The following is a 16,009-nucleotide window of genomic DNA, read 5'->3' on the forward strand; positions in this document are numbered from 1 at the left end:
TCGACTAAACTTTCAGTAAATCCGGAATAATTCATGATTGAAGTTAACCTAAGTGGCCTACTTATTTACTCGTAAATCAATACTATTATTATTATTTATCAAAGACAACAATACGAAGGTCAGATAAGATAGACACACGACACTACACGTGTTGGATGCTGCGGTCCCAACAAGGGGAATCACCGCGCATAGACAACGCAGAGATTGTTTCCTGCGATCGGAGTTGATCAGTCAAGTTTCTAATTTAGTACAATTATGTAAAATTCGTTATATTCAGGATTTATGTAACGTTTACGTTACGTAAATTATCTAGATAAATACGTGGTAATATACGAATTTTAATTTCACATGGTTCTATCTAACAATTAGATAGGTAGGATCTGTCTTTCCTTATTTATCCGCATGCATCTCCCTTTTTATGGCTAACAACTATCCTCCCGTATTGTCTAGAAGAGATCGCTCCCTATAGCGATAGTTTATCTGTGGCGATAGGTAAAACCTAAAGAATGCCATTACAATGTTAGTCTTCTTTCTCTTTTAACCTATGGTTAATTTTGTGCATGTGTAGACCTACGGACGTCCGCGAAACGGAGAAAATCTGCTAATGAAATCAAACCGTGGCTGACTAAGACAAAATCTCATATTCTCGTATTTCGGGAACTCTAAGTAAAATCCCTTTCATAGAGTCTACACTCTATATTTTATAGTAGGTACGAGTATGTATTGGTACTTGACAACCATAAATTAAATTGTTTCTGAATTCGTTATCCCCCTTTTGTATTTATTTTTACTTACATTATGATAATTAATAATTCAAATATCACGTCTTACTATTAAAATCACATAAGCTAATTTTATTAAATTTTAATTTTGAACTAAAATAGTATTAATGAGTTACATTATGTACCTACTCACGGCTTGACGGTAAAAAAAATAATTTTGAAGATTTAAAAAAAATAATAAAACAAAACATTGTAACAAAGCTTTATTTAATTGCTAGGCACTTGCTATTTCTTTAACATTATTCTCTCTAATTGAAAATTATTGGTAGGTAGGTAGGTACTGAATTGGTTAATTGGTATTCTAAACTTAATAAAATATACACATAGGTTCAAGTTTCAAGGTAAAGGCGAATAGAAACTTTCAAATCACAAAAAACAGGATAGAGAGCTCATCGCTTAACTTATAAGTAGGCATTCAAAAGTTTTGAAAAACACTCGCGACATCGAAAAATACGCAGCGTGCGATTACTCGCCTTTTTTTATTATTTTGGCCTTGGGGCCAAAGGACAGTCGCAAATAACTTATAGTTTAAAATAAATATTACTACTTAACTACCTACTATTGATGAATATTAATTTGTTTTTTTTTAATATTCAGGCAAAAATTACCCTGTAGCTGTTGTAGTATTTGTGAACCACAAAATAAATAAGTAAAGTTAAGTTAACTTTAATTAATTTTACTTCTAAAATAATTCTATAATTTAACAAAAAAATACCTAATATACACTTGCGAGCAAAAGTATGGAATCACTTACATGAAGTTGTTTCCACGCGATCGTGTGCACTAACCAATTTGTTAATAACAAAAAAAGTAGCACCATTTTAAAGATTAAACTTTTAACTTTAAATTGATACCAAATTCATTTAAATCACACCAGTATTTAAAAAGATATCCCGGCTGATGGGAAGAAGTAAGGAAAAAGACATATATCAACTGTTTGATACGTCGCGAGTTGCGGCCTATTTATCCCCCATAAAAGCAAGTGTTTTCGGATTTTTGCTTTCACACGTTGATCCATACACATCTCCGCTTCTTTTGACACTTTACCTGGGATTCTACACCTTCAGAAGCAGCACATATCGTTGCACTATTGCAAGAAGGGCTCAGCCAGCGGGCTGTCGCACGTCAGCTCCACATAAGCCAGTCCTGGGTTTCGAAAGTTTTAAGACGCTTTCGGGAGACTGGTGGCTTTATCCCTCCTACACATCTCGATGGGAAGTCGAGCAAGCCACCCCCATAAGCCAATGTTTTAGCGAACCAGCACTGCACAAATCGCTCCCCAGGCCGTCTATAGACCCGACCTCTTCGACTGCTGCACTGCAAAAACAGTCTGCATTCATCGGAAAACAAAACTCGCCTCCATTACTCGCCTTTCGAGTGCGAGCTAATTGAAAGCGTGCTTGTGGGTGACCTGCCGTCAGTTTCCAGCCTGTGGCAGGCCTTTTTGAAGTCAAATTTTATTGCTCATATCTTAGACGAACTGTCCACTGGCTAACAGCTATCCTACGAACATTTCTGAGCTCTTTCTGGACGTCGATACCAGTCAAATGACGATTTCGTAGAGAAGTTGACATGAAAAAACGGTTTTCCCTCTGCGATGTGCACCGGCAATGTTCAGAACTTGGTCTCGGGATAAAGCCACCAGTCTCCCGAAAGCGTCTTAAAACTTTCGAAACCCAGGACTGGCTTATGTGGAGCTGACGTGCGACAGCCCGCTGGCTGAGCCCTTCTTGCAATAGTGCAACGATATGTGCTGCTTCTGAAGGTGTAGAATCCCAGGTAAAGTGTCAAAAGAAGCGGAGATGTGTATGGATCAACGTGTGAAAGCAAAAATCCGAAAACACTTGCTTTTATGGGGGGTAAATAGGCCGCAACTCGCGACGTATCAAACAGTTGATTCATGTCTTTTTCCTTACTTCTTCACATCAGCCGGGATATCTTTTTAAATACTGGTGTGATTTAAATGAATTTGGTATCAATTTAAAGTTAAAAGTTTAATCTTTAAAATGGTGCTACTTTTTTTGTTATTAACAAATTGGTTAGTACACGAGATCGCGTGGAAACAACTTCATGTAAGTGATTCCATACTTTTGCTCGCAAGTGTAGGTCTTTCTCTAATAATGTAACTGTCCATCATAACCGAAGAATTAAAGGGGATTTTCATAAACATTTCTTTAAGATGAGAGCTTAATTATCTTGTAATTTATTGTACTATGTTTTGATAACAGTGATAACACAGACCAAAGATTATGTTGTTTATTAAAGTTATGTTGTGAAATTGATTTTAGAATCTTTGTTATTCTGACGATCGCTTGCATTTCGGTTTGTACAGATACTTTATCATAAGTTTTCTTAAACTTAAATTCAGTTTTCAAAAAACATAGGTAGTTAAAGCCCGGTCCGTGAGCACGTAGAATTTTGTCCAATGACCCCTAGCTACCCATCCTTATCGCTAGCGCGTAATTATATTGCTGTCGCGACTGTGCGACTGGCACCCGCAGTGAGTGTGCGAGCGCGATAGCAACATAATTACGCGCGAGCGATAAGGATGGGTAGCTTGGGGTCATTGGTCAAAATTCTACGTGCTCACGGACCAGACTATACCTAATTAATACCTATCTTTTTTTCCTGGGTCTTAACCATTTTCCCTGTAATTTCATGAAAGAGTAAATAAACATCCTCACAAACTTTCACATTATAATATTAGTAGGATATATCCAATCTACCGTCATTTAAAGTCTTTGTACACCAGCACGGCATCGTGGTCGGTCCCGGGCGCTCTTCTCGCGCGGGCGACCGCTTGACGCGGGGGCAGCGCCGGGTCCCGGTACAACACGCTAGCTTAGTGACATAAGGTAGGTATATCAACTGAAGTCTTTGTACACCAGCACGGCATCGCGGTCGGTCCCGGGCGCTGTGCGCGCGCGGGCGATCGCTTGGGGCGTGGCGGCGCACAGGCGCGGCGGCAGCGCCGGGTCCCGGTACAACACGCTAGCTTAGTGACTAGTAAGGTATTAACAACCGTCATCAACTGAAGTCTTTGTACACCAGCACGGCATCGTGGTCGGTCCCGGGCGCTCTTCTTGCGCGGGCGAGCGCTTGGGGCGCGGCGGCAGCGCCGGGTCCCGGTACAACACGCTAGCTTAGTGACTAGTAAGGTATTAACAACCGTCATCAACTGAAGTCTTTGTACACCAGCACGGCATCGTGGTCGGTCCCGGGCGCTCTTCTTGCGCGGGCGAGCGCTTGGGGCGCGGCGGCAGCGCCGGGTCCCGGTACAACACGCTAGCTTAGTGACTAGTAAGGTATTAACAACCGTCATCAACTGAAGTCTTTGTACACCAGCACGGCATCGTGGTCGGTCCCGGGCGCTCTTCTTGCGCGGGCGAGCGCTTGGGGCGCGGCGGCAGCGCCGGGTCCCGGTACAACACGCTAGCTTAGTGACTAGTAAGGTATTAACAACCGTCATCAACTGAAGTCTTTGTACACCAGCACGGCATCGTGGTCGGTCCCGGGCGCTCTTCTTGCGCGGGCGAGCGCTTGGGGCGCGGCGGCAGCGCCGGGTCCCGGTACAACACGCTAGCTTAGTGACTAGTAAGGTATTAACAACCGTCATCAACTGAAGTCTTTGTACACCAGCACGGCATCGTGGTCGGTCCCGGGCGCTCTTCTTGCGCGGGCGAGCGCTTGGGGCGCGGCGGCAGCGCCGGGTCCCGGTACAACACGCTAGCTTAGTGACTAGTAAGGTATTAACAACCGTCATCAACTGAAGTCTTTGTACACCAGCACGGCATCGTGGTCGGTCCCGGGCGCTCTTCTCGCGCGGGCGAGCGCTTGAGGCGCGGCGGCGCACAGGCGCGGAGACAGCGCCGGGTCCCGGTACAACACGCTAGCTTAGTGACGTAAGGTATATCAACTGAAGTCTTTGTACACCAACACGGCATCGTGGTCGGTCCCGGGCGCTGTGCGAGCGCGGGCGAGCGCTTGAGGCGTGGCGGCGCACAGGCGCGGAGACAGCGCCGGGTCCCGGTACAACGCGCTAGCTTCGTGACGCTAGTACTAGTAAGGTATTAACAACCGTCGTCAACTGAAGTCTTTGTACACCAGCACGGCATCCTGGTCGGTCCCGGGCGCTTTTCTCGCGCGGGCCAGCGCGGGCGGCGCGGCGGCAGCGTCGGGTCCCGGTACAACACGCTAGCTTAGGACGCTAGTACTATAGGCCAGTAGAATTAAACACAAAAATGAATTAAATCGGAAATAATTCCTACTAAAGATTTTAGTATAACCGGAAAACCTAAAAAGCGCCCCTTTCGGGGGCCCCCTCCACTTAAGCACAACTCCGTCGAAGTCGAAAACCTAGGAGAGTCTTAATGGGCACCCAATGAAGCCATTAAAGCAATAAAATCTTTTGTAGGAATTATTTCCGATTTAAAATCTAATTCTACTGGACTACTAGTAAGGTATATCGACAGCCGTCATCAACTGAAGTCTTTGTACACCAGCACGGCATCCTGGTCGGTCCCGGGCGCTGTGCGAGCGCGGGCGAGCGCTTGAGGCGTGGCGGCGCATAGGCGCGGAGACAGCGCCGGGTCCCGGTACAACACGCGGCCCCGGCCGAGTCCCACTGCCACGACGTAGTGCCCGCGGTAGCCGCCGCCGAAGCAGCGCCTGGGACAACAGTTCCTGGTGCTTACCACAGATTTGGATTCGGCAAATACGTAGGACGTCCACCCACGAGGTGAAGATAAGCTAACATTTATCTAAAAATATGGTGGTACATTGGTTTGATCACCACAATAGTCGAGCGGCGGCGGGGACCAAACCCGCGTTCCCCGGATCATGAGTCGGCCACTCCGACCCCTTCACCGTTCGGCTATCGTGGCTTCGTGGAAATAGTTACATAGTTCAACATATTCTGCCATGTTTTCTGTCTGCCATGGTGGACCGACGACCTCATAAAGGTAGCAGGAAGGCGCTGGATGCAGGTCGGTATAACAACCGATCAACATGGAAATCATTGGGGTAGGCCTATGTTCAGCAGTGGACGTCCTATGGCTAAAATGATGATGAAATTTGTGGTATTTACCATCATCATATTTCAATCGTAAACGAGCTATAGCCGCTGACACAGCCCGATGTATTAGCAAGCTAAACTGGCTATGGGCAGGGTATACAGGGTGTTAGGTAAATGGGTATATGAGCCGACACTAGCCCATGTTAACATGGGCATATAAATGGTATGGTGAAGTCAGAAAATTGATATCTTAATTTTAATTACTTTAATTTTCATACAAATCGGATTTTATAAAATTTATTTTGTATGAAAATTAAAAATTTTAAAATGATGATATCAAATTTCTGACTTCACCATACCATTTATATGCCCATGTTAACATGGGCNTCGGTCCCGGGCGCTCTTCTTGCGCGGGCGAGCGCTTGGGGCGCGGCGGCAGCGCCGGGTCCCGGTACAACACGCTAGCTTAGTGACTAGTAAGGTATTAACAACCGTCATCAACTGAAGTCTTTGTACACCAGCACGGCATCGTGGTCGGTCCCNAGTCAGAAAATTGATATCTTAATTTTAATTACTTTAATTTTCATACAAATCGGATTTTATAAAATTTATTTTGTATGAAAATTAAAAATTTTAAAATGATGATATCAAATTTCTGACTTCACCATACCATTTATATGCCCATGTTAACATGGGCTAGTGTCGGCTCATATACCCATTTACCAAACACCCTGTATAGCATGAAGAACTGACGGCCGACATGGCAGTAAGGTTCTGGAATGGAGGTCACGTAAGGTCAAGCGCAGTGTAGGACGTCACGTAGTGCAGAAACACATCTCTAATTTCGTTCGTTTCAGCCGAATGACGTCCACTTCTGGAAAGACCTCCCCCAATTTACTAGACGCAAATGGATGGGTTGGGTTGACATATCCTATAGTTTTTTAGTGAATTTTTTTCTCACCTGAACTCGGCCTTCAGCTTATTATGCTTGCACAGGTCGCAGACCAGTAGTCCTGCGTCTACGAGCAGGACGACAGGCCCCGAGCTCACCAGGTGTGCCACCAGCTCGTCGGTGGACAGCGACCGCTGCGACACCTCGATACCAGTGCTGGTCGCCTCGTCGAAGCGACGCCTGACGCGTTCTCGGTCCTTCATTGGTGCAAAAGTTGATACTGCTTGGATAAGTGTTGACTGGTAAAGAATTAAATATAGCTAGAGGCTCTAGAATTGAATACTCTACGAAGGTTGTCTGGAAGAGATCGCTTCCTAGCGCATAAATTATGCTGTCTCTTTTGTCTATTTCTTTCTTTTCTTGTGTGCTCAGCGACCGCTGCGACACCGTCGAAGCCCCGCCAGACGCGACCACGGTTCTTCATTGGTACAAGATAACAAGGTAAGATAATTATTTGCTTTGCTTATTTATTTACAAAGTCGATATTGTTTAGTTAAGAGTTGGTAGAGAACATAGAGCTATTAAGGTAAAATATTAGTCTATCTAGATTGTCTGAAAGAGATTGCTTCATAGCGATAAGACCACCAAAATTAAGTCTCTTTGAAAGTATTTCTTTCTTTTCTTGTATTGTGTGCATTATTGTGTTATCTATCAATGTAGTGAGATTACCAACCCCTTAACCATTCTGAGCTTAACTTTGAGTAAGTAAGCAATAACTTACCAAGTCCAATATCCTATCATAGTATCCATGTTTCTTATAGTCCTCATTCACTCCTGGCATGATGGTGCACATCTGATGCCTAATGCCGTATCTACAAACATGTGAAATGAAGAAATTATAATTTAAAAACTATTCGTTTTATCTATCAGGTACTAGAGCTTTAGCATTGTGCATCAACATCTTACAATTTGTCACAATTTCTGCCTTATCAAAAAACACCTAAACATTTTTGCATACTTTATCAGATGATAGATGTGAGGCACCTTTTGAGCAGGTAACATAAGTCAATGGTCCACGTGGACTGGTTGAAGCCTTCCTCTTGGCAGGTCTCGGCGAACTTGTTCAATAGCTCCCTTCGCTGCTCTTCTTCCAACAGCATCAGGACGCAGGACACGCCACAGTCCCAATTGAAGCGCTGTCGGTAATGCGTTATCTTGTGTTCGATGAACTGTGGTCTACCTAAAATCGTTGCGGTAAAGTGGTTGTTTTTAAGCTAGATATTTTGATAGTTTTTGTAAGTCACTAATTCGTTTTTCAATTAATTTTACATCTGACTCACATGCAAAACACCCAGTATGTTTTAGAGAAATTAATACAGTCCAAAATAAAAGTATTAACATAATACTCTACTAACTTACTTACCTGCCTTTTCAGATGCCATGATCGCTTCTGTGTACACGTTAAAATCAATTCTTCTTCATACTTCTTTCACATGACCATTGCGAGCATAGAACACACAGTCACCACATTTTTTTCAGCTAGCTATTGTCAGCTTTTACTAAGAATTATGAGATACCTAAGCATTTTGGTGACTCAGCTATGTTATAGTCTCTTCTAGATTCTAATACTCAATAGACCCTATACTTATGTTAATATACGCTTAATCTTGATGTTTCAGGTTTATAAAAAGTAACTTTACCACGAATTAGGATGAGGAGATGATTATTTTTGCATTGTTTTTGTTGTTATCAGCACTGTGCATCATTCATTGAAGCTGTCAAAAAACCTTATCACCTACGTTTCGTTTTACTGCAACAGTATTTCCTTTTTTGTTGTTGTTCCCAAAATAAAATGATAAATTACAATCCTGTTGTTCCTCTAAGATCTATAGTTTCTTGTATTTTTTTAATGTAGAACCCTTTATTCTTAGACAATTCCTACTTTTTGAAACTTGAAACTTCTAAATATAAATAAAGTATTGGTTACGTAGAAAGGAACGTGCCAATGTTGCGTTTAGTTTAATTTTTGCAGTATGGACCTAAATAATTGTTTGATTGTTATTTATCAATATATTTTTTGGATTATATTTCATGCCAAGTACGAGAGGTTCTTGAAAATAATTTAATAATGTGCGTGTCCAAATAATGGACCCAATTTATGTTTTGTTTTTAATTCGCAAGCAAAACGCTAATGGACCAGCTGACTGTCAACTTTACATCTGTCAAGTGTCTTGTACCTACCTACATTTTAGTTTTTATCGACTCACCCAATTTTCAGGTGTTTTATAGTTATAAAAATGGCACTGAGAAGAGCGTTTTACAAATTGGCTAGCAGCGGGGGATCTTCCCGCAACGTTAACAGGGTCCGAGCGCTAAGCACACAGAACGCGCACAAGGAAAATGATGGACAATCATCAAAACAAACTCATTTTGGTTTCCAGTCGGTGGATGAGGAAGAGAAGTGGAAAAAAGGTAGGAAAGTCCCTTACCTTCAAAGCTAAAAACTGCAACTTTTATGCTAGACGTTACTTAGTTTTGGTCTTATTAGTACCTAACCTCAAAACATAACTATTTGGATTAAACATTCCAAATAGTTATGTTTTGAGTTTGAATTATATTTTATTCAGCATGTGAAGTCCCTAGAATTTTCATGCAAATCTAAATATGCGGTTAACGAGTTGACTACTAATTGTTTTCAGTGCATGAAGTGTTTGAAACAGTAGCGGAGAAGTATGACGTGATGAACGATGCGATGTCGTTCGGCATCCATCGCATCTGGAAGGACATCTTCATGAACCGCCTCGCTCCCACACACGGCACCAAGCTCCTCGACATGGCGGGAGGCACTGGTAAGTTTTCAAAATAAAACCAACTTGGCCAATGAGGCATGAGGCTTTGTTTATATTTTTTAGGTCAATCTTGTGGGTATTTGATACAGAAATTTAAGCAAATATTTACATGGTGTTCACACGAAAATATTTGCTAATAAAGAGGGTAGTTATGAAAGTCCAGTATGAAGATATTGTGTGTGGTCATTAATGTGAACCAGTTTTAAATGCAAAAGTTTCTAAGTTTTAGATTTTTTTACATTAATAACCACCAAACTCAATGTGTACATTAATTTCTTTTGAAACTATCAAGATCGTCATTCTGTGTCCTTCCTAAAGTTGCTGTGCCCTAACTGGGTCCACATTGTATAACTGCCTAAATTGTAAGACCTTATGTGAATGCTAACTAATGTGGTTATGCAATAAACGATTGAGTATTGAGTATTAATTTACAGTGAGTGAGCACAAACTTTCTAAGTAGTATTGTTCTTGTTTCTAATATTGATTTTCATATTCCAGGTGATATCACATTCCGGTACATCAACTACTTGAAGAACCTGGGCCCCCCTCCTGCCGGCAAGGAGAGCAGCGTCACCGTTTGCGACATCAACCAAGCCATGCTGGATGTGGGCAAGCTCCGAGCACAGAGGTAAGAACACAGAACTGCAGATTTTTTTTTTAATTGAATCATTATGTGGAAGTCTTATGACGTTTTTGCGTAGGCACTGTTAGACGTGTTTGAATTTGTGGAGTTTTGTTCAATATTGTTAAACCTGTGTTACTTATGGCTTACGCGACACAAGCACAGATTAGTGCAGCAGCCTCTAGAAATACAGACTGTTTGTAAACCTTTTGTTGGCAAATAAAATTACTTCATTTTTCAAAGCAGCACACTGAAAAAACAACAATCTTTTAAACTGTGATCTCCAACCCTCCTGCCAAGCGTGGGGATTATGGCAAAACCCTCCACTTTAGTGGAGGAGGCTCTTAGTCCAGTAAAGGGCTGTTGATAATGATGACTTTTTTTTTAAATGTTTTATAGAACGGACTTTATTGAACACAGTGAGCACAATTTATAAATAACAACACAACACGATGCGACATCAAAATCAGTGGGTCACTGGTCCAATAGGCTACCGATGTGTAATGATGGTTGTCCAGACAGGGCTATACCAAGGAGTCATGCGGCGTGGAGGTTAGTTGGGCGTGCGGCGACGCGGAGAAGCTCGCGCTGCCCGACGACGCCTTCACGGCGTATACCATCGCATTTGGCATAAGGAACTGCACCCACATCGATAAGGTAAGCTAATAAGCGCGCTTGTTACTTCACGCTAAAGGACTTTGTTCACGCTAGTGACCCTAACAGCTGATAAGTATTTAGTGATAGCCCTACAATAATTTAAAGGCGATTATCACACTGCGCCGCGCTCCGCGTGATTTCATGTAAAAAACCCCGCGCGCTGACGCCAGGGCCGGATCGTGAATTTGTGGGGCTCTGGGCTGACACTACTTGGGGTCCTATTTTAGTACTCAACTAATAGCCATGCCAAAAAACTGTTTCTATAATGATATATTATTCTTATACATACAGTGTGAGTCACGATAAAGTGCACATATGAAAATAAATGAAACTAGACCTATTTTTATCGACAAAAAAGAGGTCGAAATTTTTTTGAGATTTAATTTTTTTTTCTGCCAATTACTTCTTGTAATGAAAACGTAATAACTTTTAAACTAAGCGGTATATCCTGATAAAATAAAAACAGTAATAATGCTAAATAACAGGCGATGCTAAAAATACATAAAATACCCAGAAAATGCCAACAAATATTAAAAAAATATACTTTTTGAAAAAAATCTGCTTTTAAATTCGTGTTTTTTTGGTTATTTGATAAAGGACATCATCGACGTTTCATATATTTTTGGTCCAAAATCAAACGTGTCGGCCAATAAAAAAAAAAGTGCTGTATCCTCACAGAATACGTCCGCCTTAGCATTTGTTACTATGGCATCAAAGCTGTAGCACCACTGTGTGTCGAGTATTTGAGATCTAAAAGTCATCGACAATTCATAATTTTTTTGTCCAAAATCAAAAGTGTCGGCCAATAAAAAAAAAAGTACTGTATTCAGACAGAATACGTCCGCCTTAGCATTTGTTACTATGACACAAAAGCTGTAGCACCACTGTGCGTCGTAGTATTTGAGATCAAAGTCATCCACGTTTCATATATTTTTGGTGCATAATCAAAAAGTGCTGGCCAAAAAAAAATGTGCTGTATTTTGAGAGAACACACACGGCAACTTCCCTCTCGGTACTAAAGAAATAGACCGACAGTGACCGACACACGCGTGTGGAGCGCGAGACCAGCGGTGAAGGGTTGAGGGGTGTGTGGTCGGTTTCCGGTTCAAGCCAAGTCAGTCGGCCACTAAACTCCTCGTCCTGTCATGTAACACTGTTGAATCCGAGACCATTAAGGTGTGTCGCCTGTTAGGGCACTGGCCACACGGCCTTCAAGTGCGCCGCTGGCATTAACCGCAGTGGACTCTGTTTCCGCTGCGGTGAAGAGGGCCATAAGGTCAAAGTGTGCTGCTGTGTGCTCCCAGATGCTCCTGTCGCCCTGGCGACAGGCCCTGGCGGGCTTGTAGGGCCGGGAGGCTTTGTCCGGAACCCCACAGTTTCCTACCACTTAAGGCGAGCCACGGAGTACCGGGGTCTTTTTAGTGGGTATGCCTCGTCCTTCTGACCCTGTCCCCGCAGGGTAGGTATGCGATGCAACGCATTTTTACCCGTAAAAAAGAGGTGTTATCGTGCGGTGTGGCGGTGTGCCTATTGTATGGCGGTAGGGTAAGGCTATTGGTTTAATTCCTAGAAGTGATAAGCCGCGTCTAGTTTTAACATTCCTTTTTATTGTTTGTAGGTACTCATGGTGCATTTTTTTGGGCATGCAGTGTATGTGAACGACAATAAGTACATCGTGTTAACCAAAACATATTAAAAACGCCATGTTTCGGCAAGATACTTCATTTGTTTTAGTAAATAGTTTAAGCGTAAATGTTAAAAAGACATACTTTTAGAACTCAAATACTACGATGCACAGTGGTGCTACAGCTTTGGTGCCATAGTAACAAATGCTAAGGCAGACGTATTCTGTCAGAATACAGCACTTTTTTTTATTGGCCGACACTTTTGATTTTGGACAAAAAATGTATGAATAAGCTAGTTGCCTAAAAAAATTTTTTTAGTCCGTAATGTTTAATATCAAAAAATATTGGACACGTATATTTTTATTTGTCAATCTAACAAATAATTACATAGTTATGGTGCGTTGAAGTTGCGCACGACGTCACAACGTGCGGTATTTTTAAGCAAGCGTTGACGTCACGGGCCTCTTCTTATGAACTTTGGGGCGCTTTATCTCTTTAAATTTTCATTAATTAAAACTCTTGCTTTTTGACCCAGGCAACATCCCCATTGTCGATGACTTTTAGATCTCAAATACTCGACGCACAGTGGTGCTACAGCTTTGGTGCCATAGTAACAAATGCTAAGGCGGACGTATTTTGTCAGGGTACAGCACTTTTTTTTATTGACCGACACTTTTGATTTCGAACAAAAAATGTAGTTATGAATCGTAGATGAATTTTAGATCTCAAAAACTCGACGCACACTGGTGCTACAGCTTTGGTGCCATAGTAACAAATGCTAAGGCGGACGTATTCTGTCTGAATACAGCTTTTTTTTTACTGGCCGACACTTTTGATTTTAAACAAAAAATGTATGAATCGTCGATGACTTTTAGATCTCAAATACTCGACGCACAGTGACAGCTTTGGTGCCATAGTAACAAATGCTAAGGCAGACGTATTCTGTCAGTATACAGCACTTTTTTTTGTTGGCCGGCATTTTTGATTTTGGACCAAAAATATATGAATGTTTTTAATCAATATTTTCTTATGACGTTGTCAACGTTGGAAACCGACATTACAGACAATTTTTTTTTCAAATTATGGCCTACTTTTTAGCGGGATCTGGGGGCCCCTTGTAACCCCGGGGCCCTGGGCTGCAGCCCAATCAGCCCATAGGTAGATCCGGCCCTGGCTGACGCGTTGTCAGTGAAGTGCCGCGCGTCTTTTCTATACAAACTGAGGTACTTGCATACAATGATTAAATCTGAAGTCCCGCGTACCGCGGCGGAGCGCGGCCCAACCGCCTTACACTCACCAGTGACAGTACTTTACTCGCTAGTGGCGCCAACTGGTGAGCCCAAACACGGTTGCCCTAAACCTAAAATTGGTTCCCATTGAAACTGCAAATTGAAGTCTATTTATTATTGTAAGTAGTCTTTTGTGTTGCTAAACACTTAAGCCGAGTTGCACCAACTTACTTTAACCGTAACTTAACAACAACCGGTGCTTTTTGTATGGAATTTGAACCGACTTTTGAAGTTTGTTAAAATTAAAGTAAGATTCTGCAGCTCAGCCTTAGATACCATCTTTCATGACAATATCGCTGGTGTCTCAGGTGTTGGAGGAAGCATATCGGGTACTAGCGCCGGGCGGGCGCTTCATGTGCCTGGAGTTCAGCCACATCCCCAATGACACGCTGCAGTGGTCAGTATAAACTTTTATAAGTCACTAAATACCTGTTTTAATCTAATTTAAACACTGGAAGGTCACTATAGTCTGATCGCCGAGCACGTAGAAATTCGTCCAATGACCCCAAGGTACCCATCCTTCTCGCTCGCGCGTAATTATATTGCTGTCGCGTCTGTGCGACGGGCGGGCGAGCGCGACAGCAACATAATTGCGTGCTCGAAGACCGGGCTTTAGTACAGTTCCATTCTCGTTTGAAGTGATATCTCGGACTCTTATATTCTTCAGATTGAAGACAGCTATCTCCCGTGACTTTTTCGATTCGACCTTCACTGGTTGTGTTTCAATGGAGGCCAAGCTTCAGCTGGCTATACAGGAGTTGCAGTGGTGGGAAAAGCCCCACGAAGGTGTTAGATGAAACTAGATAAGCGCCATTGACCACCGGGGTAGTAAACGCCACCTATCCTATTAGTGTCACCTACCACCCCGCTAGCTCGAAGGGGGCAGATGGGAATAGAACCGTATACAGTAGAATCTCGATTATCCGGACTCATTCTTCAAGGTTTCTAATTACCGATATAGGGTCTGGACCCATAAAAACGGAAGACTCCGTCACCGTAACACGGTATCGTCTTAGTTCATTGTTAAAAGAAATGGATTTATCCAATGGTCTTAAATTTAGATATTTAGAGTAAAATGATGTATTGAAAACCCTTTCTATTGAAAAAAGTTAATCATTGTTTGATTTTACTTTGAAATCGATTATCCGGATTTTCGGATCGGGTTTCTACTGTAAATAGATAGACACTAGACACCTACTTCTAAGGTCATAATAGTAATCCTATAAATGATGTTGCAGGGTATACGACCAGTACTCGTTCCAAGTGATCCCGGTGCTGGGGCAGCTGATCGCCGGCCAGTGGCGCCCCTACCAGTACCTCGTCGAGAGCATCCGCCAGTTCCCCAACCAGGTATCTATGGCTCTGACCCCTAAATTACTTTGACATCGTTGAAGTGACAAGTTGAATGAGGGTTTCTTTATTGCTCTCATTAGTGGCGCCTGGTGCCAACCTAGTGCTTCGCTCACACTCGCCAGTGGCGCCATCTGGTGAGCAGTGAATCGCTAGGTGGCGCCACAGTCGAGTAATAACCCCATACTTGACGACTGTGGCGCCACCAAGCGCTTCACTGATCACCAGTTGACGCCACTGCGAGTGATAACCTCACACTTGACTATGGCGCCACCTAGCGATTCACCGCTCACGCTGAACGGCCAACTGGTGAGCAGTGAAGCGTTAGATGGCTCCACAGTCGAGTGTGAGTCAGAGGTTATCACTCGCCAGTGGCGCCAACTGGTGAGCGGTGAAGCACTAGGTGGCGCCACAGTAGAGTGAGAGGTTATCACTCGCCAGTAGCGCCAACTGGTAAACGCAATAAACCCTCATTTATTAGGTCGACAAAGAATTTATTACTTTTCCGAATTTTTTTGGGAACATCATAATAGCGTAGTATCCTTTTTGCCCCACTGCTCAACTGGTTATATTCCCCACTGCCCAACTACAAACTTTCATGGAGAAGTTTCATGATGTTATAAAAATCTGTTGGATATTTCCCAGGAGAAGTTCAAAGGCATGATCGAGGACGCGGGCTTCCGGCAGGTCACGTACGAGAACCTCACCTTCGGCACCTGCGCCGTCCACTCGGGCTTCAAGATATAGCCCCCCTTGCTCTAGTCAACTTAGGTAGGAACGGCCTTGTAGGAAAATAGACTTAAGCCCGTTTTCACCATCAATCCCTAATTTCTAAGTGACCCTTATGGTAAACACAACAGGAATTGATGAGTGCTACTGACAACGCAACGCCACTCTTGTGGCGGAGTTTTGGGCTGACACTGTGTAGG

The 16,009-nt window shown here is 42.9% G+C and overlaps 2 protein-coding genes across 2 annotated transcripts; one reads left to right on the top strand and one right to left on the bottom strand.

The window, feature by feature from the left end:
• Positions 1-5,167: 5,167 nt before the first annotated feature.
• On the bottom strand, positions 5,168-8,713 carry LOC114353323 (protein GUCD1). Its single transcript, XM_028305272.1, has 5 exons — positions 8,112-8,713; positions 7,733-7,928; positions 7,470-7,560; positions 6,758-6,945; positions 5,168-5,450 (listed from the first exon to the last, which is right to left on the bottom strand). Exons 1-5 carry the CDS (start codon positions 8,128-8,130, stop codon positions 5,261-5,263), a joined length of 684 nt encoding a protein of 227 aa, XP_028161073.1. The 5' UTR covers positions 8,131-8,713; the 3' UTR covers positions 5,168-5,260.
• A 272-nt stretch (positions 8,714-8,985) lies between these two features.
• Coq5 (ubiquinone biosynthesis protein COQ3, mitochondrial) lies at positions 8,986-15,927 on the top strand. The gene is made up of 7 exons (XM_028305268.1): positions 8,986-9,160; positions 9,388-9,537; positions 10,036-10,165; positions 10,678-10,816; positions 14,039-14,127; positions 14,969-15,080; positions 15,726-15,927. Exons 1-7 carry the CDS (start codon positions 8,986-8,988, stop codon positions 15,825-15,827), a joined length of 897 nt encoding a protein of 298 aa, XP_028161069.1. The 3' UTR covers positions 15,828-15,927.
• Positions 15,928-16,009: the final 82 nt, after the last annotated feature.

The sequence above is a fragment of the Ostrinia furnacalis genome, unplaced genomic scaffold, assembly GCF_004193835.3.
Source record: "Ostrinia furnacalis isolate ACB-3 unplaced genomic scaffold, ASM419383v2 OfSCF1649, whole genome shotgun sequence".
In the NCBI taxonomy this organism is placed as follows: Eukaryota; Metazoa; Arthropoda; class Insecta; order Lepidoptera; family Crambidae; genus Ostrinia; species Ostrinia furnacalis.